At 43.1% G+C, this 27968-nt stretch overlaps 1 protein-coding gene and 2 pseudogenes across 1 annotated transcript; all 3 read left to right on the top strand.

Annotated features, from left to right (window-relative positions):
* The first annotated feature begins 7574 nt into the window (after positions 1–7574).
* LOC127675491 (AKT-interacting protein-like) lies at positions 7575–9940 on the top strand (annotated as a pseudogene).
* Positions 9941–15980: 6040 nt separating this feature from the next.
* On the top strand, positions 15981–19742 carry LOC127675488 (AKT-interacting protein-like). The gene is given in 4 exon segments (XM_052171589.1): positions 15981–16011; positions 17162–17243; positions 18841–19069; positions 19071–19742. Coding segments are annotated over 4 exon segments (1014 nt in total).
* A 4654-nt stretch (positions 19743–24396) lies between these two features.
* On the top strand, positions 24397–26896 carry LOC127675487 (histone deacetylase 1-like; annotated as a pseudogene).
* Positions 26897–27968: the final 1072 nt, after the last annotated feature.

The following is a 27968-nucleotide window of genomic DNA, read 5'->3' as shown; positions in this document are numbered from 1 at the left end:
ATGCTAATTGATCCCATAAAATAAATGGAACTCAAAGATATTTACAGCTGGGCAGTGGAGGTGCATGCCCGTAATCCCAGCACTTGGGAGGCAGTGGAAGGCCGATTTCAGAGTTCAAGGCCAGCCTTGTCTACAGAGTGAGTTGCAGGACAGCCTGGGCTATGCAGAGAAACCCTGTCTCAAAAATACAAACCAAAACAAACAAACAAACAAACAAACAAAAGATATGTACAGACCATTTCACTCAAACACAAAAGAATATTCCCTCTTCTCAGCACCTCATGGAACTTTCCCCAAGAGTGACCACATTCTCAGACACAAAGCAAGTCTCAATAGAAAAAAATTAAAACAACACCTTACTCACTATCAGACCATCACAGATTAAAGCTAGATGTCTACAACAGGAGCAACAGAAAACTTAGATAGAGGAAGCTAAAAAAATCTCTTTACTAATTAAAAAATGGGTCAAGACTATAATTATGAAATAAGGACTTTTTAAGAATTTAATGAAAGTGAATATGCAGTATACCAAAACTTATGGGACACAATGAAAAGGAGTCTACGGGGCTGGAGAGATGGCTCAGTGGTTAAGAGCACTAACTGTCCTTACAGAGAGGTCTTGAGTTCAAGTCCCAGTAACCACATGGTGGCTCACAACCATCTGTAATGGGAAACAATGCCCTCTTCTGGTGTGGCTGAAGGCAGGGACTGTGTACTCATATACATAAAATAAATTAATTAATTAATAAAAAAACTAAAATTGTTTAAAAAAACAAAAAGGGAGTCTAAAAGGCAAGTTCCTAACCCGAAGGGCCCACATAAAAAATTGGAGAGATCTTCCACTAACAGCCGCACACCTGAAAGCTTTAGAACATAAAGAAGAAATCACACCCAACAGGAGTAGACTGCAGGAAATAGTGAGACTCAGGGCTGAAATCAACCAGACAGAAACAAACAAAAAACAATACAAAGAATCAATGAACAAATAGTTGGTTCTTTGAGAGAATCAGTAAGATTGACAAGCCCTTATCCAAATTACCCAAAACACAAACAGAGAAGATCCAAATGAACAAAGATAAAGAGAAAAAGGGAGACATAAGGCCAGCCTGGTCTACAGAGTGAGTTCCAGCTCAGCCAGGGCTCTACAGAGGACAAACCCTGTCTCAAAAAAAAAAAAAAAAGCCAATCCAAGAAACCAAAACAAAATAGAAGAAAAAGGGAGACACAAAACAGACATCAAGGGCTGGGAGGTGGTGGCGTATGCCTTTACTCCCAGCACTTTGGAGGCAAAAGCAGATAGATCTCTAAGTTTGAGGCCAGCCTGGTCTACAAAGTGAGTTCCAGGACAGCCAGGGCTACATAGAGAAACCCTCTCTCGAAAAATGAAAACAAAACAAAAAAAAAAATTCAAGGAAATACAGAGAATCATAAGATCATGCTTTAAAAACCTATATTCTACCAAATTGGAAAATCTAAATGAAATAAATAAATTTCTTGATACATACTGCCTACCACAGTTAAGATCAAATAAGCAATTTAAACAGACTCATAACCCTCACTGAAATAGAAGCAGTAATTAAAATCTACTGACCAAAAGTGCTCATGGAGAGATGTTTTTAACACAGCATTTTTACCAGACTTTCAAAGACCCTAACCTTAAGACTTAATGTCAATACTCCACGAAATAGAAACAAAATGAACACTGCCCAGTTTTTCTTTGGAGGTCACAGTTTCCCTGACACTCAAACCACATAAAGACCCAACCAAAAAAAGATGGAATTACAGACCAATATCCACTATGATCATAGATGCAAAAATCTCAATAAAATACTTAACAAACCGAATCCAAGAACACATAAAAACACTATCCACCATGATAAAGTAAGCTTCATCCTTGTACTGGCTAGTTTTGTGTGTCAACTTGACACAGGCCTCTGCATCAGCTCCTGCTTCCTGACCTGCTTGAGTTCCAGTCCTGACTTCCTTTAGTGATGAACTGCAACATGGAAGTGTAAGCTCAATAAACCCTTTCCTCCCCAACTTGCTTCTTGGTCATGATGTTTGTGCAGGAATAGAAACCCTGACTAAGATAAATTGGTACCAGCATAGTGTGGTATTCCTGTGACAACCTGACCATGTTTTGGAGAAGATTGTAGAAGGACTTTGGAACTTTGAGCTAGAAAAGCTGTGGAAAGTTCTGTAGGAGCTTGAAAGACAGTGTTACAAACAGTGCAGAAGATGGAGGCCTGGCTTGTGAAATTTCAGAGGGAAGATTAAAGACTCTTAAAGTGGCCGTGTTTTGATTGTGAAGATTCTGTGGTTTTGGTTAGCTGGGGCTGAAGAACCAGCTGTAAGTAACAAGATGCCAGAACCACTAAAGCAGACCTTTGTGTTACTGGAAGTATTGATGCTAGTTAGCTGGAGCTAAGAAATTAGAGGTGATTAAGAAGAGACCAGCATCACTGAGATGAAATCTTCTTGTAAGTGTTTTCTGAGAGCACAGAAGAGTGTGTTCCAGAGATAGCCACAATTGTATTTTGTGCTGTGGCTGTACTTGGTACTGTATAAGAGTCACCCAGATGGTACTGGTTTTGAAGGCATGAAGGGGTCATGAAGAGCAGCTGAGGCTCTTGGCACAGTGAGAGGCCACAGAAGGCCATTGGTGAAGGTGCAGCCTCAGCTGCAATTGATGGCCCAGGACTTGAATGGGTCATGCATAGGAGCAGAGGCTTGTCACCATGAAGAGAGTCTATGAGAGGCTATTGATGAAAGCTAATTATAGTAGAAGACAACAGTGCTTTGGAGATGCCAGTACCATGTGATGACCACCAAGAACAGCAGCAGCAGTGGAGTACAGGCAGCTGGAGCCTAGAAGACAAGCTGTGTGCTGCAAAGGACAGGACTGAAGAAGTGACCCAAGCCCTTGAAGGGGCTTGGAAGATTGTGAGTTGGATCCCAGACATTGAACCATTAGAGTTTGAGTTTTGCTTTTGGTTGTGACTGTGCCCCGATATGTTTCCCTCTTGAAGGAAGAAAGTATTTTAGTGGAGCCCACAGTTAAAAGATTTTGAATTTTTAAAAGACTTTGAATTTTAAAGACATTTGACATGTTAAGGTGATTGAACTTTTAATATGTAAAGACTGTGGGACTTTTAAAGTAATTTAGATCTTGGGGATGAATAAGAAAGTAAGGGTTGAGGCTTAATAGTGATGTGTTTGTGTGTCAAGTTGACAAGGGGTCAATTGTACTGGCTCGTTTTGTGTGTCAACTTGACAGAGGCTGGAGTTATCACAGAGAAAGGAGCTTCAGTTGGGGAAGTGCCTCCATGAGATCCAGCTATGCGGCATTTCCTCAATTAGTGATCAAGTGGAGAAGGCCCCTCGTGCATGGTACCACCTTTGAGCTGGTGCTCTTGGGTTCTGTAAGAGAGCAGGCTGAGCAAGCCAGAGGAAGCAAGCCAGTAAGAAACATCCCTCCATGGCCTCTGCATGAGCTCCTGCTTCCTGACCTGCTTGAGTTCCAGTCCTGACCTCCTTTAGTGATGAACTGCAATGTGGAAGTGTAAGCTCAATAAACCCTTTCCTCCCCAACTTGCTTCTTGGTCATGATGTCTGTGCAGGAATAGAAACCCTGACTAAGATAATCCTAGGGATTCAGGGATGGTTCAACATAACATAAATTGGTAAATGTTATTCACTACATAAACAAACTGAAAAACAAAAACCATGTGACCATCTCATTAGACACAGAAAAGATCTTTGACAAAAATTCAACATCCCTTTATAATGAAAGCACCAGAGAGATTAGGGATGCAAGGGACATACCTCAATGTAGTAAAGATAGTTTACAGCAAGCCCATAGCCATCCACATAAATGGAAAGAAACTCAAAATAATCCACCAAAATCAGGAACAAGAAATGGCTGCCCACATCTTTTCAATATAGTGCTTGAGGTCTTATTTAGAGCAATAAGACAACTGAAGGTCAAGAAGTTAGAAATTAGTGGTGGAGAGATGGCTCAGCAGTTAAGAGCACTGACTGGTCTTCCAGAGGTCCTGAGTTCAATTCCCAGCAATCACAAGGTGGCTCACAACCATCTGTCATGGGGTCTGGTGCCCTCTTCTGGTGTGTCTGAAGAGAGCAATGGTGGTGTACTCATATCCATAAAATAAATAATTGTTTAAAAAAAAGTGACCAAGGCACTTCTTCTAAAATCACTTGAAATTGCCGTCCTTGACTCTTCAGGGCCATGGTAGACAAGTAGGTCAATCACTTATTGATGGTCATTTTGTAGTCATGGAATCAAAATGGAGCCAATCAAAATCATCTCAAAAATTGGAACATGGACGACTCTTTCCTTCTGGGGCTAATTGATCTGTCTACCTGGGTGCCCTTGGACATATTCTGTATTACTGAGCATAGATTTTCCCATCTTAAAGCTTGGCAATGGTGGTACACGCCCTTAATCCCAAAACTCAAGAGGCAGAGGCACAAGGATCTCTGTGAACTCCAGGCCAGCCTGGTCTACAGAGTGAGTTCTAGGACAGCCAAGTCTACCCAGAGAACTCGTGTCTCAAATAAGCAAACACACACAAAAAAAAATCAAAAATTTGTATTTCTCACCTTGCATGAGGATAATATCACCCATCTCGTAGGAATTATAAGAAGTAAAAATATAAAGTCTTAGAACACGTGTTATAAAATGTAAAGCATTTAAAATAATATTAGTGATGTATTGTTTCTACATACAAATAAAATGATTTGATAAACTAATTCATTACATGTATCGATAAAATGGCAAAACATCAAACTCTCAGAGTATTCACTGGTTTATTTTAATTAATTAAGTATTTAGTTCTCTCCCTATATGATGGGGAACATCATAGGACAGCTGTTCTCTCCTTCTGTCCTTACATGGGTCTAGAAACTGAGTCCAGGTCCTCAGGCTTGTGTGACAAACACTTTTACACAGTGAGCCATCTTGTTGGTACTTTATTGCTTGCTTATTTATTTTGGTATTATCCCCCTCTCTTGTTTGTCTCTGTGTGTGTGTGTATGTGTGTGTGTGTGTGTGGTTGTGTGAATATTTCAATGCTGAGCCTCAAATCCTGGGTCTGGTTCAGGATAGACACCCAGCCTTTGTTTTTAGAAAGGGTCCTGGTGTGTAGCCTAGATTGGCCTCCACTTTGAACTCAGAAACCTCCTGCTTCTGTGCTCCAAGTGCCAGGATTACAGGTGTGTAGTAGAATGTCCAATTACTTCTGTATTGAAAACATTTTAGTACACTCATTTCTTTGTGTGTGTGTGTGTCTGTGTGTCTGCGTGTGTGCAATAGCACACATGTATAGGTCACAGGGCAGCTTGCAGGACTTGCATCTCTCCTGGTTGTCTTCTACAAAGTGGCTCTCGGGTTCTTACTCACGTGGGTCATGCTTGGCAGCAAGCAGAGCCCTCACCTGCTGAGCCACTTCTCTATAGATTGGTTTCTGTTTTGCTTTAGTGAAAATGTATTGCAGGGCTCCAACAACTTGTTTCTTTTTCTTCTCAATGTCTTGCTCTGCAGCTTCCTTGGCCCTTTCTGTTCAAATACCAGAGTCAGGCATTTGGTACTGGCCATGTGAAAACTGCTAAAAATGGGGGGGGGGGGTGCCTTCCGAAATTCTTCTATTTCTCTCTGATGATTCTGGCCTTCTCCTTTTGTAGACAGTTGGGATGGGCATCACAGATCCTCTTACCTGGGGGTGGGGGGCACAATTTGAATTCTTCAGTGGACTGTCTCCCTTCTTGGAAGCAGAAGGCTTCCTGGAGAAGAGTGTGAACTTGGAGCCATCCTCTTCAGGTGCTATAGCACACTGGCCTCTAGTGATGCATTAGATTTGTTTTGGCTTCTTGAGTCCACAAAGAAGCCACTGGGCCACTTTCTTAAGGATGCTGACCTCCCTGAGATCTCCTAGGCTGAAACCCCTCCCAGCTCAGACCCTGGTCACTGTGGACTACCTCCCTATGAACCTGATAGGGCAGTGTGGCAGTCTGTGGCCTGGATGCCCTTGGATCTTGCATCCTGGCGAGTTGAACCAATTGTCTACTCTCTGCTAGGGCTGCTGCTAATGCTGCCACTCTTTATGGAAGTGGTGTTTGAGGATCATTGTCATTATAGCTGGACGCCATGGCTGCTCCCTATACAGGAGGATGACAGAGCTGAAATTATTTACATGTGTGTTTTAAAGGTCCCTCTTTTGAAACCTGGAAACAGGCATCTCTAAAGCCATACTCTCTGAAAATTAAGATACTGCAAATGTTGCATTTAGGCCTTGGGAACATGAAGAAGAAACTTCTTAGGGGTGATGGAGGTATGCTATCTTGACTGTATTTCTGGGTCACATGGCTTTGTTACTCTAACAGAGAGTCAGTGTCCTGTATGTGTGAGATATATACCCTTTGCCATACAACTGCTGTAATTTAACAACCTGTACAAATTCAAGAGACTTCTATTTCCATGAAGATAGGCATTCATTCCCTGTCAGTTCTGCTAAGGACAAACTTAGGATATTATATACAAAGCAAGCATAAGATAAATCTTATATATAAAGCAAGCATGAGCTTTGCCTCAGTACCCAAGAAGCAAAGGGCAATGGCTTCCTTTTTGATGGCTCCATTCTAGAAGTCCGGCTCAAAAGAAGTTGGCACTCAGATCGTCAATGAGAGCAGACTTTCAGGTCCCAGGAAAAGCCTGTTCTTCCTAGCCAAAGGACCAGGAAGAGTCTGTGTGTGACGGCTCCTGTCATTTATCCCAGCTCTTTGGGGGTCAAAGAAGGGAGATCTTGAATTTGAGGACAGTCTAGGCTACACAGCAAGAGTCTGTCTCAGTATAGAATACGTAAAGAAACAAATAAACATAGCAAAAGAGAAATGTGTTAACCAAAGGACCAGGAAATGATCAGCTTTGGCAGACAGAGGAGACACCAACAAGACACCAAGCCAAAAACTACCTTGCTACAATAAATTATCGGTGCTGGTTAGTTTTGTTTTGTATTTTGTTTCTGTTTTTTTGTTTTGTTTTGTTTTTGTCAGCTTGACACTAGCGCAGATCATTTGGAAAGGGGACCCTCAACTGAGAAAATGTGACAAGAGTGACCTGTAGACAAACCTGTATGATATTTTCCTGATTGGTGTTTGATAAGGGAGAGCCCAGCCCACAGTGAGTGGTGTCAGTCCTGGGCAGGTGGGCCTGGGCTGTGGAGGAGAGCAGGCGGGGCCAGTCACAGGGAGCAAGCCAGTCAGCATCCTCCTCCATGGGCTGTGCACCAGCTCCTGCCAGGTGCAGTAAACTCTCCTCCCTATTGTCCACACTGCAGGAACAGCATTAAACATGCCAGCAAAACCAGAAAGTCCCAATGAGCTTCACCATAACATAATGCTCCAAATGTCAAAGTCTCAATATACATAGTAGGGCCAAAGACATAGTTTACTTGATAGAGTACTTGCCTAGAACACATGATGCTCAGGGTTCTGTCCCCTGAACTGCAGGAAATGGAGTCAGGCACACCCCTGCAACATCAGCATTTAGGTGACAGATGCAGGTAGATGAAGAATCGGCAAGCAGCCTCAGGTATGGACTGAGTTGAAGGACAGCCTGGGCTCCATGCGACCCTGACCTCCCCACCTCCCAGACACTAAAATGTTTCCTTTCCTTCGCTAGACATAGTGCTGGTGCTTGCCTTGAGTTACAGCACTTGGGAGGCTGAGAGGCCACCTTGGACCACATTGTAAGTTCCAAACCTGCCAGAGTGACATACTGAGATTTCCTCTGAAAACAAAACAACAATAACAACAAAACTGGAAATATATAACCTATAAATGTCAACTCTAAGACAAATGGCTGGAGAGATGGTTCAGTGGTTGAGAACACCGACTGCTCTTCCAGAGGTCTTGAGTTCAAATCCCAGCAAACAATGCTTGCTGACAACCATCTGTAGTGGATTCTGATGACTCTTCCAGTATGTCTGACGATATCATATATAAAATAAATCTTTAGAGCCTAGGGTGGTGGCATGCGCCTGTAATCCCAGCACTCTGGGAGGCAGAGGCAGGCAGATTTCTGACTCCGAAGCCAGCCTAGTCTACAGAGTGAGTTCCAGGAGAGCCAGGTCAACACAGAGAAACCCTATCTCTGTGATTTGCAAAAACAAATCCAAAATCAAATAAAATAAATCGTTAAAAATATATGAAATGCATATTAAGGTTATCTAACTAAAGATTTAAGGCAGCCTTCATAAACCTAATTCAAAGGATAAATTAAAAACATGTTTGAAAAAAATGGGTTTGATGTAAACTGTCCCTGTCCCCAGCAAGCTGCACTCCCCCCCTCATGGCTTTATCCCAGGCCCCAACTCCAGCAGGCATTCCTGAAGGACCCACTAGCCAGGCCTGCCAGTGAAGCAGGCAGGCAAGCTCCAGATCTTCACTGTCCCTTCTCTCCTCCCAATGTCATCCCCCAGCCTCATGGTCCCTCACCTCTGTAGCAGACCCCCTGCCAAGGGCTCTCCACAGTCTCTGAGCTCCTTCCCAGAGGACTAAACAGATGCTGGTGGAACAGCCTGCTTTCCCCCCTCTTGTGGACCCCTCAGCCTGGATCCTAGCCCATCCCCCTTCCTAAGTTTCAGCTCTAGGGAAACAATCTACCTGACAACTAGGAAAACATTCTACCTGAAACCATGGCAACATCTAGCAGGATTCTAGGAGAAGAATTCTCAACAGACACCACAGCATCCTAAGGACCAGAGAGGACAAAAGAAACCAAGAGAAAAAACCCCACTCACCCACTAAAGACAAGAGCAGGTGATCAGTACCTAGAATTACAATGATCCCAACCCCAGATGCTTCGATGCCAGCATACAAACTCTATTGATGGAGCGTCAGGGGCCGCGCAGCACTACAGGAGGAGATGCTGTTGGCCCGCGGTGGCGCTCAGCGCCCAGCGCTCAGGCACCAAGGGCATCCAGCCTGAATGCTGAGGACAGAAGCCTTTGATGACACAGCACTGACGTTCATGGAAGACACATTGTGACCCCTATGTGGAGCACGTCTGCAGGCTCTGAGCGGCAAGGAGCAGAAGGCAAAGAGAAGACATTAGCGGGGGATGTGAATACCAGTCCTCCACGAAGTGCACCCAAAAACCAGCTCCCTTCTAGAACCAAAAATGCCCTGCCCAGATCGAAGCCTGCCCCAGCAGGGCAGTCAAGAAAGGGCAGGCACGCCTCTTACAGAAGGGTCCTTCTACCTGGACTATTCGCTTCTTGCGGAATTTACATTGGTGGTGAAGCAGAAGCTGCCAGGAGTCTATGTACAGCCATCTTTCCGCTCGCCATTAGTGTGGTTTGGAGTAATATTCATTAGGCACGGGCTCTATCAGGACGGCATATTCAAGTTTACGGTGTACATTCCCGATAATTATCCAGATGGCGACTGTCCACGCCTGCTGTTTGATATCCCCGTCTTTCACCCACTAGTGGATCCCACCTCGGGCGAGCTGGATGTACAAAGAAAATTCGCCAAGTGGATGCGCAACCACAATCGTATATGGCAGGTGTTAATGTATGCAAGGAGAGTCTTCTACAAGATCAGCACGAAGAATCCCCTAAACCCAGACGCTGCAATGCTGTATGAAAGAGACATTCAGCTTTTTAAAGGTAAAGTGGCCGAAAGTGTTAACATCTGTATGGCTCATCTGTTTGACCTGCCCAAGATAGAAGACCCCTACGCCATTCGCTTTTCTCCGTGGAACCCTTTTGTACATGATGAGGCCAGAGAAAAGATGCTGACTCCGAAAAAGAAGCGTGAGGAACAGCACAGTAAGAGTGTTCACGTTGCTGGTCTCTCATGGGTCAAGCCTGGCTCCCTACAGCCTTTCAGTAAAGAAGAGAAAACTGTAGCAACCTAAGAGCCGGTGGAGCCGGGGCACCACACACTTTCCTGCTGGACTCTGGCCTCCTTAAAGCAAAGGCCCGACTGAAGAGGAGACTTGGTGAACAGCGGCTGGCTATCAGTGTTGTGTGTGCGTAGGTTCTACCAGCAGGCTAAGGAGACCTCTCATTAAATAAAGCGTTACTTCTGTGGAAAGTGTCAGAGTGGATCTAGTTCACTACTCCAAATTACGGGGGGACCTCGTGGCTTCTGCATTTTTCTTCACATGTGAGAGGTAATTTGGGTTTACTTAAACTAAGAGAACAGAGAGCAATGTGTAATAGCTGGTGTTGGTAGTTTCAGCTGTACACATGTTAGACCGTGAGGAAGGGTGGAGAACAGACTCCAGAGTGCGTCCTTTTGCATAGAGCACTGGCTTCCGGGGCTCAGGCTGCTGAGCTGCTGTAAACATCTAGCTCGGAGGCCTTAGGAAAGCAGGCAGAACCAGGACGCTGGTTCAGACTTTTGTCTGTTCTTTTTTTTTTTTTGAAGGCAAATTACTGTATTTCCATGACAGGAATAAGAGAAAAGTGTTCAAATGGTTATACTTTTGTTTTTTGTTTCTTTTTCGAGATAGGGTTTCTCTATGTAGAGCTGTCTCTCCTGGATCTCACTCTGTAGACCAGGCTGGCCTGGAACTCAGAAATTCACCTGTCTCTCCTCCCAAGTGCTGGGATTAAAGGCGTGTGCCACCACTGCCCTGCTTGTTCAAATGGTTTCTCATGAAATCAGGTATTTAAATGGTGAATGAGCAATGTATTAGTGGAAATGAACTAAAGCTATAAATGGTTGTCATTTATGCAGGACAAAAACCTCTATTGATAACAGGATAATGTGTCTCCACTAGAGCTCAGCAACCCTACCACAAGAGGCCCTGGGAAATGCAGCACAGTTGAAGGGTAAGAAAAGGGCACTGAAATACCTTTATGGATGTGATCAAAGTCCTTAAACAGGAAATGGAGGAAACCTTTAAGGAAATCTATGAAAACAAGCAAACAATGAAAAGAAAGTATAAATAGCTCTAAAAGGGAAAATTTAAATTTAAACAATACAGCACCTTATATTGGAAAATTTCTTTCTTTCTTTCTTTTCAAAAATTTTTATTTATTTCATGTATGTGGGTACACTGTAGTTGTCTTTAGACACACCTGAAGAGGGCATCAGATCTCATTACAGACGGTTGTGAGCCACCATGCAGTTGCGGGAATTTGAACTCAGGACATCTGGAAGAGCAGTCAGTGCTCTTAACCACTGAGCCATCTCTCCAGCCCCAGGATACTTCTTAAAGGGAATATTCAACAAGAAGACATTGAAGTTCTTTTAATATCTATGCCCCAAACAGAAGGGCACCCAAGTTCATAAAGGAAACACAACTACAGCTTAAATCACATATAATCACACATGGATATTGAGAGACTTCAATGCTCCACTCTTGACAATACACAGGTTATCAATACAAAAATAAACAAATAAAACAAAACACCTGGAGAAATGCTAATTGATCTCATAAAATATATGTAACTCAAAGATATTTACAGCTGGGCAGTGGAGGTGCATGCCCGTAATCCCAGCATTTGGGAGGCAGTGGAAGGCCGATTTCAGAGTTCAAGGCCAGCCTGGTCTACAGAGTAAGTTGCAGGACAGCCCGAGCTATGTAGAGAAACCCTGTCTTAAAAATACAAACCAATCAACCAACCAACCAAACAAACAAACAAACAAACAAAACATATGTACTGAGCATTTCACTCAAACACAAAAGAATATTCCCTCTTCTCAGCACCTCATGGAACTTTCCCCAAGAGTGACCACATTCTCAGACACAAAGCAAGTCCCAATAGAAAAAAATTGAAACAACACCTTACATACTATCAGACCATCATAGATTAAAGATAGATGTCTACAACAGGAGCAACAGAAAACTTAGATTAGATAGAGGAAGCTGAAAAATCTCTTTACTAATTAAAAAATGGGTCAAGACTATAATTATGAAATAAGGACTTTTTAAGAATTTAATGAAAGTGAATATGCAGTACACCAAAACTTATGGGACACAATGAAAAGGAGTCTATGGGGCTGGAGAGATGGTTCAGTGGTTAAGAGCACTAACTGTCCTTACAGAGAGGTCTTGAGTTCAAGTCTCAGTAACCACATGGTGGCTCACAACCATCTGTAATGGGAAACAATGCCCTCTTCTGGTGTGGCTGAAGGCAGGGACTGTGTACTCATATACATAAAATAATTAATTAATTAATAAAAAATTAAAATTGTTTAAAAAAACAAAAAGGGAGTCTAAAAGGCAAGTTCATAGCCCGAAGTGCCCACATAAAAAATTGGAGAGATCTTCCACTAACAGCCGCACACCTGAAAGCTTTAGAACATAAAGAAGAAATCACACCCAACAGGAGTAGACTGCAGGAAATAGTGAGACTCAGGGCTGAAATCAACAAGACACAAACAAACAAAAAACAATACGAAGAATCAATGAACAAATAGTTGGTTCTTTGAGAGAATCAGTAAGATTGACAAGCCCTTATCCAAATTACCCAAAACACAAAGAGAGAAGATCCAAATGAACAAAGATAAAGAGAAAAAGGGAGACACAAAACAGACATCAAGGGCCAGGAGGGGGTGGTGCACACCTTTAATCCCTGCACTTGGGAGGCAGAGGCAGGAGGGTCTCTGAGTTCAAGTCCAGCCTGATCTACACAGTGAGTTCCAGGACAGACAGGCCTACACAGAGAGACCCTGTCTCAAAAAACAAAACAAAACAAAAAAAACAAAGACAAAAACAAACAAAAAATCAAGGAAATACAGGGAATCATAAGATCATGCTTTAAAAACCTATATTTTACCAAATTGGGAAATCTAAATGAAATGAATAAATTTCTTGATACAAATTGCCTACCAAAGCTAAGATCAAATAAGCAATTTAAACAGACTCATAAACCTCAGTGAAATATAAGAAGTAATTAAAATCTACTGACCCAAAACGCTCATGGATAGACACAGCATTTTACCAGACTTTCAAAGACCCTAACCCTAACTTCTAATCCTAACAGCTAATGCCAATATGCCACAAAATAGAAGCATTATGAGCACTGCCATGTTTTTCTTAGGAGGTCACAGTTTCCCTGACACTCCAACCACATAAAGACCCAACCAAAAAAAGATGGAATTACAGACCAATACCTACTATGAACATAGATGCACATATCTCAATAAAATACTTAAAAACTGAATTCAAGAACACATAAAAAACCATCTACCATGACAAAGTAAGCTTCATCCTAGGGATTCAGGGATGGTTCAACATAACATAAATTCGTCAATGTTATTCACTATATAAACAAACTGAAAGACAAAAACCACGGGACCATCTCAATAGACACAGAAAAGATCTTTCACAAAAATTCAACATCCCTTTATAATGAAAGTACCAGAGAGATTAGGGATGCAAGGGAAATACCTCAATGTAGTAAAGATAGTTTACAGCAAGCCCATAGCCATCCACATAAATGGAAAGAAACTCAAAATAATCCACCAAAATCAGGAACAAGAAATGGCTGCCCACATCTATTCAATATAGTGCTTGAGGTCTTATTTAGAGCAATAAGACAACTGAAGGTCAAGAAGTTAGAAATTAGTGCTGGAGAGATGGCTCAGCAGGTAAGAGCACTGACTGGTCTTCCAGAGGTCCTGAGTTCAATTCCCAGCAATCACAAGGTGGCTCACAACCATCTGTCATGGGGTCTGGTGCCCTCTTCTGGTGTGTCTGAAGAGAGCAATGGTGGTGTACTCATATCCATAAAATAAATAATTGTTTAAAAAAAGTGACCAAGGCACTGCTTCTAAAATCACTTGAAATTGCCATCCTTGACTCTTCAGGGCCATGGTAGACAAGTAGGTCAATCACTTATTGATGGTCATTTTGTAGTCATGGAATCAAAATGGAGCCAATCAAAATCATCTCAAAAATTGGAACATGGACAGCTCTTTCCTTCTGGGGCTAATCGATGTGTCTACCTGGGTGCCCTTGGACATATTCTGTATTACTGAGCATAGATTTTCCCATCTTAAAGCTGGTCAATGGTGGTACACGCCCTTAATCCCAAAACTCAAGAGGCAGAGGCACAAGGATCTCTGTGAACTCAGGCCAGCCTGGTCTACAGAGTGAGTTCTAGGACAGCCAAGTCTACGCAGAGAACTCCTGTCTCAAATAAGCAAACAAACACAAAAAAAATCAAAAATTTGTATTTCTCACCTTGAATGAGGATAATATCAGCCATCTCATAGGAATTATAAGGAGTAAAAAATATAAAGTCTTAGAACACGTGTTATAAAATGTAAAGTATTTAAAATAATATTAGTGATGTATTGTTTCTACATACAAATAAAATGATTTGATAAACTAATTCATTACATGTATCGATAAAATGGCAAAACATCAAACTCTCAGAGTATTCACTGGTTTATTTTAATTAATTAAGTATTTACTTCTCTCCCTGTATGATGGGGAACATCATAGGACAGCTGTTCTCTCCTTCTGTCCTTACATGGGTCTAGAAACTGAGTCCAGGTCCTCAGGCTTGTGTGACAAGCACTTTTACACAGTGAGCCATCTTGTTGGCACTTTATTGCTTGTTTATTTATTTATTTGCTATTACCCTCCCACATCTCTCTCTCTCTCTCTCTCTCTCTCTCTCTCTCTCTCTCTGTCTCTCTCTCTCTCTCTCTCTCTCTCTCTCTGTCTCTCTCTCTCTCTCTCTGTGTGTGTGTGTGTGTGTGTATTTCAATGCTGAGCCTCAAATCCTGGGTCTGGTTCAGGATAGACACCCAGCCTTTGTTTTGAGAAAGGGTCCTGGTGTGTAGCCTAGATCGGCCTCCACTTTGAACTCAGAAACCTCCTGCTTCTGTGCTCCAAGTGCTAGGATTACAGGTGTGTAGTAGAATGTCCAATTACTTCTGTATTGAGAATATTTTAGTACACTCATTTCTTTGTGTGTGTGTGTGTGTGTGTCTGCGTGTGTGCAATAGCACACATGTATAGGTCACAGGGCAGCTTGCAGGACTTGCATCTCTCCTGGTTGTCTTCTACCAAGTGGCTCTCGGGTTCTTACTCACGTGGGTCATGCTTGGCAGCAAGCAGAGCCCTCACCTGCTGAGCCACTTCTCTATAGATTGGTTTCTGTTTTGCTTTAGTGAAAATGTATTGCAGGGCTCCAACAGCTTGTTTCTTTTTCTTCTCAATGTCTTGCTCTGCAGCTTCCTTGGCCCTTTCTGTTCAAATACCAGAGTCAGGCATTTGGTACTGGCCATGTGAAAACTGCTAAAAATGGGGTGGGGGGGTGCCTTCTGAAATTCTTCTATTTCTCTCTTATGATTCTGGCCTTCTCCTTTTGTCGACAGTTGGGATGGGCATCACAGATCCTCTTACCTGGGGGTGGGGGGCACAATTTGAATTCTTCAGTGGACTGTCTCCCTTCTTGGAAGCAGAAGGCTTCCTGGAGAAGAGTGTGAACTTGGAGCCATCCTCTTCAGGTGCTATAGCACACTGGCCTCTAGTGATGCATTAGATTTGTTTTGGCTTCTTGAGTCCACAAAGAAGCCACTGGGCCACTTTCTTAAGGATGCTGACCTCCCTGAGATCTCCTAGGCTGAAGCCCCTCCCAGCTCAGACCCTGGTCACTGTGGACTACCTCCCTATGAACCTGATAGGGCACTGTGGCATCTTTGGCCTGGATGCCCTTGGATCTTGCATCCCGGCGAGTTGAACCAATTGTCCACTCTCTGCTAGGGCTGCTGCTAATGCTGCCACTCTTTATGGAAGTAGTGTTTGAGGATCATTGTCATTATAGCTGGACGCCATGGCTGCTCCCTATACAAGAGGATGACAGAACTGAAATTATTTACATGTGTGTTTTAAAGGTCCCTCTTTTGAAACCCGGAAACAGGCATCTCTAAAGCCATACTCTCTGAAAATTAAGATACTCTAAATGTTGCATTTAGGCCTGGGGAACATGAAGAAGAAACTTCTTAGGGGTGATGGAGGTATGCTTTCTTGACTGTGTTTCTGGGTCACATGGCTTTGTTACTCTAACAGAGAGTCAGTGTCCTGTATGTGTGAGATATATACCCTTTGCCTGTAATTTCACAACCTGTACAAATTCAAGAGACTTCTATTTCCATGAAGATAGGCATTCATTCCCTGTCAGTTCTGCTAAGGACAAACTTAGGATATTATATACAAAGCAAGCATGAGATAAATCTTATATATAAAGCAAGCATGAGCTTTGCCTCAGTACCCAAGAAGCAAAGGGCAATGGCTTCCTTTTTGATGGCTCCATTCTAGAAGTCCGGCTCAAAGAAGGTGGCACTCAGATCGTCAACCAGAGCAGACTTTCAAGTCCCAGGAAACGCCTGTTCTTCCTAGCCAAAGGACCAGGAAGAGTCTGTGTGTGATGGCTCCTGTCATTTATCCCAGCTCTTTGGGGGTCAAAGAAGGGAGATCTTGAATTTGAGGACAGTCTAGGCTACAGAGTAAGAGTCTGTCTCAGTATAGAATACGTAAAGAAACAAATAAACATAGCAAAAGAGAAATGTGTTAACCAAAGGACCAGCTTTGGCAGACAGAGGAGACACCAACAAGACACCAAGCCAAAAACTACCTTGCTACAATAAACTATCGGTGCTGGTTAGTTTTGTTTTGTATTTTGTTTCTGTTTTTTTGTTTTGTTTTTGTCAACTTGACACTAGCTCATATCATTTGGAAAGGGGACCCTCAACTGAGAAAATGTGACAAGAGTGACCAGTAGACAAACCTGTATGGCATTTTCCTGATTGGTGTTTGATAAGGGAGAGCCCAGCCCACAGTGAGTGGTGTCAGTCCTGGGCAGGTGGGCCTGGACTGTGGAGGAGAGCAGGCGGGGCCAGTCACAGGGAGCAAGCCAGTCAGCATCCTCCTCCATGGGCTGTGCACCAGCTCCTGCCAGGTGCAGTAAACTCTCCTCCCTATTTTCCACATTGCAGGAACAGCATTAAACATGCCAGCAAAACCAGAAAGTCCCAATGAGATTCACCATAACATAATGCTCCAAATGTCAAAGTCTCAATATACATAGTAGGGCCAAAGACATAGTTTACTTGATAGAGTACTTGCCTAGAACACATGATCCTCAGGATTCTGTCCCCTGAACTGCAGGAAATGGAGTCAGGCACACCGCTGCAACATCAGCATTCAGGCAACAGAGGCAGGTAGATGAAGAAGCGGCAAGTACCCTCAGGTACATAGTGAACTTAAGGACAGCCTGGGCTTGTGCTGGAGAAATGGCTCAGTGTTAAGAGCAGTGACTGCTCTTCCAAAGGTTGTGAGTTCAAGTCCCAGCACACACACATGGTGACTGAGAACCATCGGTAATGAGCTCTGACTCTCTTCTGGAGTATCTGAAAACAGCTACAGTATACTGACATGTAATAATTAAATAAATCTTAAAAAAAAAGATAGCCTGGGCTACATGAGATCCTGACCTCCCCACCTACAAACTCTAAAATATTTTCTTTTCTTTGTGGTCGTGCTTGCCTCCACTGGGAGGCTGAGAGTCCACCTTGGTCCACACTGTAAGTTCTAAACCTTCTAGAGTGACATACTGACATTTCCTCTGAAAACAAAACAACAATAACAACAAAACTGGAAATATATAACCTATAAATGTCAACTCTAAGACAAATGGCTGGAGAGATGGCTCAGTGGTTGAGAACACCGACTGCTCTTCCAGAGGTCTTGAGTTCAAATCCCAGCAAACAATGCTTGCTGACAACCAACTGTAGTGGATTCTGATGACCTCTTCCAATATGTCTGAAGATATCATATATAAAATAAATCTTTAGAGCCTGGTGGTGGTGGCATGCGCCTGTAATCCCAGCACTCTGGGAGGCAGAGGCAGGCAGATTTCTGACTCCGAAGCCAGCCTGGTCTACAGAGTGAGTTCCAGGACAGCCAGGGCAACACAGAGAAACCCTGTCTCGCAAAAACAAATCCAAAATCAAATAAAATAAATCGTTAAAAAATATGAAATGCATATTAAGGTTATCTAACTAAAGATTTAAGGCAGCCTTCATAAAACTAATTCAAAGGATAAATTAAAAACATGTTTGAAAAAAATGAGTTTGATGTAAACTGTCCCTGTCCCCAGCAAGCTGCACTCCCCCCTCATGTCTTTATCCCAGGACCCAACTCCAGCAGGCATTCCTGAAGGACCCACTAGCCAGGCCTGCCAGTGAAGCAGGCAGGCAAGCTCCAGATCTTCACTGTCCCTTCTCTCCTCCCAATGTCATCCCCCAGCCTCATGGTCCCTCACCTCTGTAGCAGACCCCCTGCCAAGGGCTCTCCACAGTCTCTGAGCTCCTTCCCAGAGGACTAAACAGATGCTGGTGGAACAGCCTGCTTTCCCCCCTCTTGTGGACCCCTCAGCCTGGATCCTAGCCCATCCCCCTTCCTAAGTTTCAGCTCTAGGGAAACAATCTACCTGACAACTAGGAAAACATTCTACCTGAAACCATGGCCACATCTAGCAGGATTCTAGGAGAAGAATTCTCAACAGACACCACAGCATCCTAAGGACGAGAGAGGACAAAGAAACCAAGAGAAAAAACCCCACTCACCCACTAAAGACAAGAGCAGGTGAAAAGTACCTAGAATTACAATGATCCCAACCCCAGATGCTTCGATGCCAGCATACAAACTCTATTGATGGAGCGTCAGGGGCCGGGCAGCACTACAGGAGGAGATGCTGTTGGCCTGCGGTGGCGCTCAGCACCCAGCGCTCAGGCACCAAGGGCATCCAGCCTGAATGCTGAGGACAGAAGCCTTTGATGACACAGCACTGACGTTCATGGAAGACACATTGTGACCCCTATGTGGAGCGCATCTGCAGGCTCTGAGCGCCAAGGAGCAGAAGGCAAGGAGAAGACATTAGTGGGGGATGTGAAATCCAGTCCTCCACGAAGTGCACCCAAAAACCAGCTCCCTTCTAGAACCAAAAATGCCCTGCCCAGATCGAAGCCTGCCCCAGCAGGGCAGTCAAGAAAGGGCAGGCACGCCTCTTACAGAAGGGTCCTTCTACCTGGAATATTCGCTTCTTGCGGAATTTACATTGGTGGTGAAGCAGAAGCTGCCAGGAGTCTATGTACAGCCATCTTTCCGCTCGCCATTAGTGTGGTTTGGAGTAATATTCATTAGGCACGGGCTCTATCAGGACGGCATATTCAAGTTTACGGTGTACATTCCCGATAATTACCCAGATGGCGACTGTCCACGCCTGCTGTTTGATATCCCCGTCTTTCACCCACTAGTGGATCCCACCTCGGGCGAGCTGGATGTACAAAGAAAATTCGCCAAGTGGATGCGCAACCACAATCGTATATGGCAGGTGTTAATGTATGCAAGGAGAGTCTACTACAAGATCAGCACGAAGAATCCCCTAAACCCAGACGCTGCAATGCTGTATGAAAGAGACATTCAGCTTTTTAAAGGTAAAGTGGCCGAAAGTGTTAACATCTGTATGGCTCATCTGTTTGACCTGCCGAAGATAGAAGACCCCTACGCCATTAGCTTTTCTCCGTGGAACCCTTTTGTACATGTTGAGGCCAGAGAAAAGATGCTGACTCCGAAAAAGAAGCGCGAGGAACAGCACAGTAAGAGTGTTCACGTTCCTGGCCTCTCATGGGTCAAGCCTGGCTCCCTACAGCCTTTCAGTAAAGAAGAGAAAACTGTAGCAACCTAAGAGCCGGTGGAGCCGGGGCACCACACACTTTCCTGCTGGACTCTGGCCTCCTTAAAGCAAAGGCCCGACTGAAGAGGAGACTTGGTGAACAGCGGCTGGCTATCAGTGTTGTGTGTGCGTAGGTTCTACCAGCAGGCTAAGGAGACCTCTCATTAAATAAAGCGTTAGTTCTGTGGAAAGTGTCAGAGTGGATCTAGTTCACTACTCCAAATTACGGGGGGACCTCGTGGCTTCCGCATTTTTCTGCACATGTGAGAGGTAATTTGGGTTTACTTAAACTAAGAGAACAGAGAGCAATGTGTAATAGCTGGTGTTGGTAGTTTCAGCTGTACATATGTTAGACCGTGAGGAAGGGTGGAGAACAGACTCCAGAGTGCGTCCTTTTGCATAGAGCACTGGCTTCCGGGGCTCAGGCTGCTGAGCTGCTGTAAACATCTAGCTCGGAGGCCTTAGGAAAGCAGGCAGAACCAGGACGCTTGTTCAGATTTGGGCTTTTAAAAGGCAAATTACAGTATTTTTATGACAAGAAGAAGAGAAAAGTGTTCAAATGCTTTTTGTTTGTTTGTTTTTATTTCTGTTTGGTTGGTTGGTTGGTTGGATGGTTGGTTGGTTTTTTTTGAGACAGGGTTTCTCTATGTAGTCCTGGCTGTCCTGGAACTCACTCTTTACACCATTCTGGCCTCGAATGCAGAAATCCTCCTGTCTCTCCTCCCAAGTGCTGGGATCAAAGGCGTGTGCCACCACTGCCCTGCTTGTTCAAAAGGTTTCTGATGTAGCCAGAAGCTACCAAAGGAGGAGTGTATACACCAAGCCAGCCACAAGCCCTTTACATTCAATGGTCCCACATTTGGCAAAGGAATTGTCAATTGACCTAACAGAGTGAGTGAACAGGATAAACCCCAAAAAGATGAATTGTAAACCATACATATGATCACCCTTTGAAAATGAAGGACAGTGGAAAAAAACATCTTGAAAACAGGAAGGAGTGACGCAGCAGGATCACAGAGAAGCTGCTGCAGCCCAGCCTTGCTCTGGGAACAGAAGAGAAAGAGGCAGGGCCTGTACCATTCAAGGTATGAAAAAACTGTCAATCTTGACTCCTGTGTGCAGTAAAAATATCGGTTAGATGGAGCTAGAGAGATGGCTCAGTGGTTAAGAGCACTCACTGACTGCTCTTCCAGAGGACCCAGGTTCAATTCCCAGCACCTACATTGCATCTCACAACTGTCTGTAATTCCAGTTCCAGGGGATCTGACACCCTCACACAGATAAATATGCAAACAAAACACCAATGCATATAAATATCGGTTAGAAAGAATGGGAAATGCCGACACTCACAGATGCTAGAAAATGAAGAGAAATTGTTTCCAGCAAGCTTCCTAAATAAAGGGCAGAGGGAGGCCATACAACAGAAGGGATAATAAAAGAACTCTTGGAACAGACCGAAAGAAAAGAGAATACAGTGGGGAAAATTATGAGCAGTTACAACTTTCCCTCTCTTGGATAGCAGACATTTTGCTGGCTGCTAACACATATGCTATGGACTATTTAGCCCATTGTCCAGTGCATCTGGAGGAAATAGCCCAGAGAATTTAATTACAAATGACAGAGAGTGAATATTAAAATTAGGCCTAAAATTTCTTTTTTTCATTAGATTTATTTACATTTCAAATGATTTCCCCTTTCCTGGATCCCCCCCTCCCCAAAGTCCCATAAGCCCTCTTTCCTTCCCCTCTTCCCCAATCCACCCCTTCCCACTTCCCTGTCCTAGTATTCCCCTACACTGCTGCACTGAGCCTTTCCAGGACCAGGGGCCACTCCTTCCTTCTTCTTGGACACCATTTGATATGTGAATTGTTTCTACTCAGCTATTAAAACCAATGAATTCATGAAATTCTTAGGCAAATTGGTGGAACTAGAAAATATCAGCCTAAGTAAGGTAACCCAATCACATGTGTGCACTCACTGATAAGTGGATATTAGCCTAGAAGCCTGGAATTTCCAAGACACAATTCACATATCAAATGAGACCTAAAATTTCTGCCTGTCATTCAAAATGGTGGAGATGATTATGATGAGGTAATTTTGCTTGTGTGATATAATTCTGAGCCAGGAAGATGTAGATGCTTGTTAGTAAGTCTTATTGTCTGAGTTTGATCCCCAGGACCAATATGGTGGAGGAAAAGAAGCACCCTCCCCTCACATAATAGGAAATGCAGGCATACATATGCCCACCCCCAAATAGATAAATAAAATGTAACAATGTAATGCAATCCCTGGAGAAACCAATAAAGGAAAAAATGCAAAGAAATACATATATGAAAAAGTAGTATAAGGAAACCAATATAAAATTATAAGAAATGTTCAAGAAAACCCTGGACAGCAGAAAAAAATAGAAAATGGAAAAGAAAAACAGAAAACAAGAAATCAAACAGCAGATTTAATTACCTTAAGCAGAGACTGTCCAAAGACACCAATCAGAAGCAGAAAATAGTAGAGTACATTTAAAAAGTATAACCCAGGGCTGGAGAGATGACTCAGCAAGTAAGAGCACTGACTACTCTTCCGAAGGTCCTGAGTTCAAATCCCAGTAATCACATGGTGGCTCACAACCATCCATAATGAGATCTTATGCCCTCTTCTGGAGTGTCTGAAGACAGCTACAGTGTACTCATACATACATAAAATAAGTAAATAAATCTTTTTTAAAAGGGTAAAAGGATGAAAAGTGATATATATTGCAAGCATTAATTAAAAGAAATTATTAGTGGTTGTGTGCAATAAGATAAAGTACAGAGCAAGGAAAATCACCCGCATCAAAGAGAGACATTGTATAACGATAAAAACATGAAGAAGGCAAATGGATATGGCATTTGTAAATGTATGCGCACCAGCCACTGGAGCATCCAAACCATGGCACGAGAAGCCCACTGGAACTGAAAGGAGAAATATAGACAGCATTTGAAATGTCAGCATTAGTTTATCAACAGCTAAACAGAAAATCAGCAAGAGTATAGAGAAACTCATCAAGAGCATCATTCAACAACAACATTTATGGAGTACTGTACCTGACAGCAGCAGAATGTGCCTCAAGAATTCAGAGCAAAAGGGAAAATAAACCAAAAACAAGCAGAAGAAAGAAAATAATACAGATGAGAGCAAATCAAATACAATTAAAATAGTAAAAGAAGATCGGGTGTGGTGGTGGTGCACATCTTTGATCCTAGCGCTTCAGGGGCTAAGGCAGATGAATCTCCTAAGTTAGAAGCCAGCCTGGTTAACGTATTTCCTGGCTTGCCAGAACTACATTGTGAGACACTGTCTCGAAAAGCTAGCAAGCAAACAAGCAAACAAAAAAACCTGCCCTACGAAAAATTAAAATAAATTAAATTAAAATTAAAAAAAAAACAATGAAACATAGAGTTGGTTCTGTGAAATCATCAGCAAGCTTGATGATGAAAATCCATTTAGATGAGCAAAGAAAAGAAGAAGAAAGGGTACCCGGCCAGTGTGAAAGCGGGCCCTTGTGAAAGCCAGGCATGGCCTGACCAATATCAAGAATGGACTACAGGATGTCACTACAGGCCCGAGAACTTTGGTGACAACACTACACATATAGATTTAACTACTAGAGCAAACAGACAGACTACCCACAGGGGGAAAAACATAACTACAACTTACCCAATATGAAATTGGTAATTCAGCCGGGCAGTGGTGGCGCACGCCTGTAATCCCAGCACTTGGGAGGTAGAGGTAGGTGGATTTCTGAGTTTGAGGCCAGCCTGGTCTACAGAGTGAGTTCCAGGACAGCCAGGGCTATACAGGGAAACCCTGTCTCAAAAAACCAAACAAACACCCCCCCCCCCCAAAAAAAAAGAAAGAAAAAGAAATTGATAATTGGAAGGGCAGGAGAGATGCCTCAGAAGTTAACAGCACTGACTGCTTTTCTGGAGGAGCCAGGTGGGTTCCCAGCTCACAGCTGTCTGTGATTCCAGTCCCAAGGGACATGATGCCCTCACACAGGCATACATGTAGGCAAAACACCAATGAACATAGACTAAAAATAAATTTTATTTAAAAAATTAACGCCGGGCGTTGGTGGCGCACGCCTGTAATCCCAGCACTCTGGGAGGCAGAGGCAGGCAGATTTCTGAGTTCGAGGCCAGCCTGGTCTACAGAGTGAGTTCCAGGACAGCCAGGGCTATACAGAGAAACCCTGTCTCGAAAAAACAAAACAAAAAAAAATTAACATGAAATAGACTATCAAGGTAATCAAATTTATAATTTAAAAACTCTCCCCAAACTAAATATCAGTAGCCATATGGTCTCACTGGAGAACTCTACCAATTCTTCAAAAAAAAAAAAAATCAAGTTCCCAATTTATTTTCTAAAGCTAGTGTCACATCCTTAAGACTAGACAAAGACTGTACAAACAGGTTCTACAAACCAACACCCATCGTGCATACACATGCAGAGATAACCATCAAAAGATTCTCACATAGAATTGAGTAGATATGAAACATATAAATATATAAAAAGAATTATGCAACTGATAAAGCAGACTTTATTCCAGGGATGTAAGACTAGCCCTAAAACCATTCAGTGTGATCCAGTATCCTACTGGTTTAAAGAGGAAAAATCACAGGTCGTTGAGATGGCTCAGGAGATAAAGGCAGATGACACTAAGCCTGAGGACCAGAGTCTAAACTCTGGGACCTCCATGGTGGATGTAGGGGACCACCATCTGCAAGTTGTTCTTTAACCTTACATTCACACTGTGGCATGATGCACATATACACGCGAAATAAGTAAATAGATAGACAGATAAATAAGTAGATAGATAGATAATAGTGCCCATTATACTTTCTTTAAAAGAATAACCTGTAAAACTGAGTGTGCTTCTATACACTGTTATGTACATGTACACACCCATAGAAAATGTCATTTATGAATATTTGAAATAAAACAGAACATCTCAGAGAAGATATAGAAATAGCCAAGAAGCACAGGAGAAGATTCCAATATCACTAATCATTTATTTGGGAAACACAAATCAAAACTAAACTCTGGGCTGGGAAAGTAATTCAGTGGGTAAAATGCCCAGTGCAAAAGCAAGAGGACTGAGTATGGATCCCCAGAACATGTGTGAGAGCTATGCACCACTGTGAACACCTGCAATTCCAGTGATGAGGGGTGGAGACAACAGGATCCTGAGGTCCCATTGCTCAGCAGGCAAAATACCAATGAACATAAACTAAAAATAAATTATTAAAAATAAAATAACTATTTTGAATATTTTTCTAATCTAAATGACAAGGTTCGAGGAGAGGCTGTGTCTTAAAGGAAAGACAACTTTAAAAGATACAGGAGGGGCTAGAGTGATGACTCAACGATTAAGAGCACCGAACTCAGAGGTGCTGAGTTCAAATCCCAGCAACCACATGGTGGCTCACAACCATCTGTAATGAGATCCGATGTCCTCTTCTGGGGTGTCTGAAGACAGCTACAGTGTACTCACATATAATAAATAAATCTAAACAAACAAAAAAGATACAGGAAAGCTGATGTCAGCTTCTGGTATCTATGATGCCAGGTTAGTACATGCACACATACATATCCACATAACTGCATGCATATGTACAAGTCGCTGAGACACCACCTTCCCTCTATTAGGATGGCTACTATATAAAAAGAAGCGTTGGCAAACTGACAGGATGGTTGGGAGGCGAACAAGATGGCGCAGACTCCAAGAGGAGAGTCTGTTACTACTGCGACAGGGATGTTGGAAACTACTATCATAGACAAGAGCACCCAATGAAGCCTCACTGAATCCACATGACTTGCAATTTTCTGCCCAACTATGGTCTCTACCAAAAAATGGAAATCTATCGTCCTCACAAAGCCAGTGTGACCAAGTACCACAGTGATGACTACATTAAGTTCTTGCATTCTATTCGCTGTGTCTGAATACAGCAAGCAGATGCAGAGATTCAATGTTGGTGAGGACTGTCCAGTATTTGATGGCTTGTTTGATTTCTGTCAGTTGTCCACTGGTGACTCTATTGCAAGTGCTGTGAAACTTAACAATTAGCAGATGGACATCGTTGTGAACTGGGCTGGGGGCCCACACCATGCAAAGAAGTCTGAAGTATCTGGCTTCTGTTACATCAAAGATATTGTCTTGGCCATCCTGGAATTGCTAAAGTATCTCCAGAGGGTGCTGTATATTGATATTCACCATGGTGATGGTATGGAAGAGATCTTCTATACTACAGACTAGGTCATGACTGTTCTTTCATAAATATGGAGAGTACTTCCCAGAAACTGGGGACCTATATGATATTGGGCCAGGTAAAGGCAAGTGCCACGCCGTTAACTACCCACTGGGAGACAGCATTGATGATAAGTCCAAGGAAGCCATCTTCAAGCCAGTTATATCCACAGAAATTGAGATGTTCCAGCCTAGTTCAGTGGTCTTATAGTGTGGCTCAGATTCCCTGTCTGGGCATTGATTAGGTTGCTTCCATCTGACCATCAAAGGGCATGCCAAGCGTGTTGGGTTGGTGAAGAGTTTCAACTTGCCTATGCTAATGCTGGGAGGAGGTGGCTACACCATCTGTAATGTCGCTCAGTGCTGGACTTACGAAACAGCCGTGTCCCTGGACACAGAGATCCCTGATGAGCTGCCATACAATGACTACTTTTGAATACTTTGGTCTAGATTTCAAGCTTCACATCAGCCCTTCCAATATGACTAACCAGAACACTAATGAATACCTGGAAGAGATGAAGCAGTGGCTCTTTGAGAACTTGAGAATGCCACCCCATGCCCTTGGGGTCCAACTGCAGGCCATCCCGGAGGATGCCATCCCAGAAGAGAGTGGTGATGAGGAGATGAGGACGAGGAGACCCTGACAAATGCACCTCCATCTGCTCCTCAGACAAACACACTGCCTGGGAGGAAGAATTCTCGGATTCCGATGAGGAGGGAGAGGTGGTCGCAAGAACTCTTCTAACTTCAAAAAAAGCCAAAAGAATCAAAACAGGGGATGAGCAAGAGAAAGATCCTGAAGAGGAAAAAAGAAGTCACAAAAGAGGAGAAAACCAAGGAGCCAGAAGCCAAAGGGGTCAAAGGAGAGGTCAAGCTGGCCTGAGCAAGGTCTGCAGCTCCACCTTCTTCCCAAATCCTCACTTTCCCTCCATTTCTCAGAGTTTATATTTTCTGTTCCTCTGGGTAGTTATATAAAATATATTAAATATAACTTATAACTAAATATAAAGCAGGGCCAGGGCCCAAGGCAGTGGTACTGGGAGACCTCTTCCCAGAGTTACCCTGTCCATTCTGCCCAGGTCTTAGTTTTGAACCAGAAGATGAAATCCTGAACTGCCAAGTGCCTGCTTAGGAGCTCTGCTAAGATACCCTAATTAAGCTTTTTAGAAGCTGGGTGGTGGTGGTGCACGCCTTTAGTCCCAGCACTTGGGAGGCAGAGGCAGGCAGATTTCTGAGTTCGGGGCCAGCCTGGTCTACAGAGTGAGTTCCAGGACAGCCAGGGCTACACAGAGAAACCCTGTCTTGAAAAAAACCAAATACAAAAAAAAAAGAAAGAAGAAGAAGAAAGAAAGAAAGAAAAAAAAAGAAAAGAAAAAAGCTTTTTAGAAGGGGCGATTGGGTCTTCTGGGACCCCTTTACAAGCCTGGGTAATATCAGCCATTTTTTTGATTGTTTCTGTTTATACCTTCCCACCTGTCCTGGGCAAGCAGAAAAATTTACATTGCCCTGTCTTCCTCCAATTCTGCAGGTGGAGGTTGTTACCCTAGCTTCCTTTTTGAGATATTTTCATTTTGTGAGACTCTTTGTAATAAAACAGCCCATTTCTATACCCTCCTGGAAAAAAAAAGAAGAAGCGTTGGTAAAGATTAGAAATGTCTGCAATTTTGTGAAAATGCAAAATAGCTCAGTTGCTATGGAAACCAGTGTGGCAGTTAAAAGTAAAAACAAAAACAAAATCAGAATTAATAAAAAAGAAAATGGCAGCTCTAGCTACTTGGCATGCTGAGCCAGCAGCCTGCTTATAGGAAAGATTTTGCCACCATGGAAAGGATCCTTGGGGCTCTCCTGGTACTTTTCTTACACCTACAAAGGAAGCTAGAATGATCTGAATGTAAAATGTTGAGGTTTGTTTGTTTGCAGACAGGGTCTTACTGTGTAGCACCAGATGGCTTGGA

The sequence above is a fragment of the Apodemus sylvaticus genome, chromosome X (assembly GCF_947179515.1).
Source record: "Apodemus sylvaticus chromosome X, mApoSyl1.1, whole genome shotgun sequence".
Classification (NCBI taxonomy): domain Eukaryota; kingdom Metazoa; phylum Chordata; class Mammalia; order Rodentia; family Muridae; genus Apodemus; species Apodemus sylvaticus.
The sequence above is the reverse complement of the archived record's forward strand: the minus strand, read 5'-3'. Positions and strand labels throughout refer to the sequence as shown.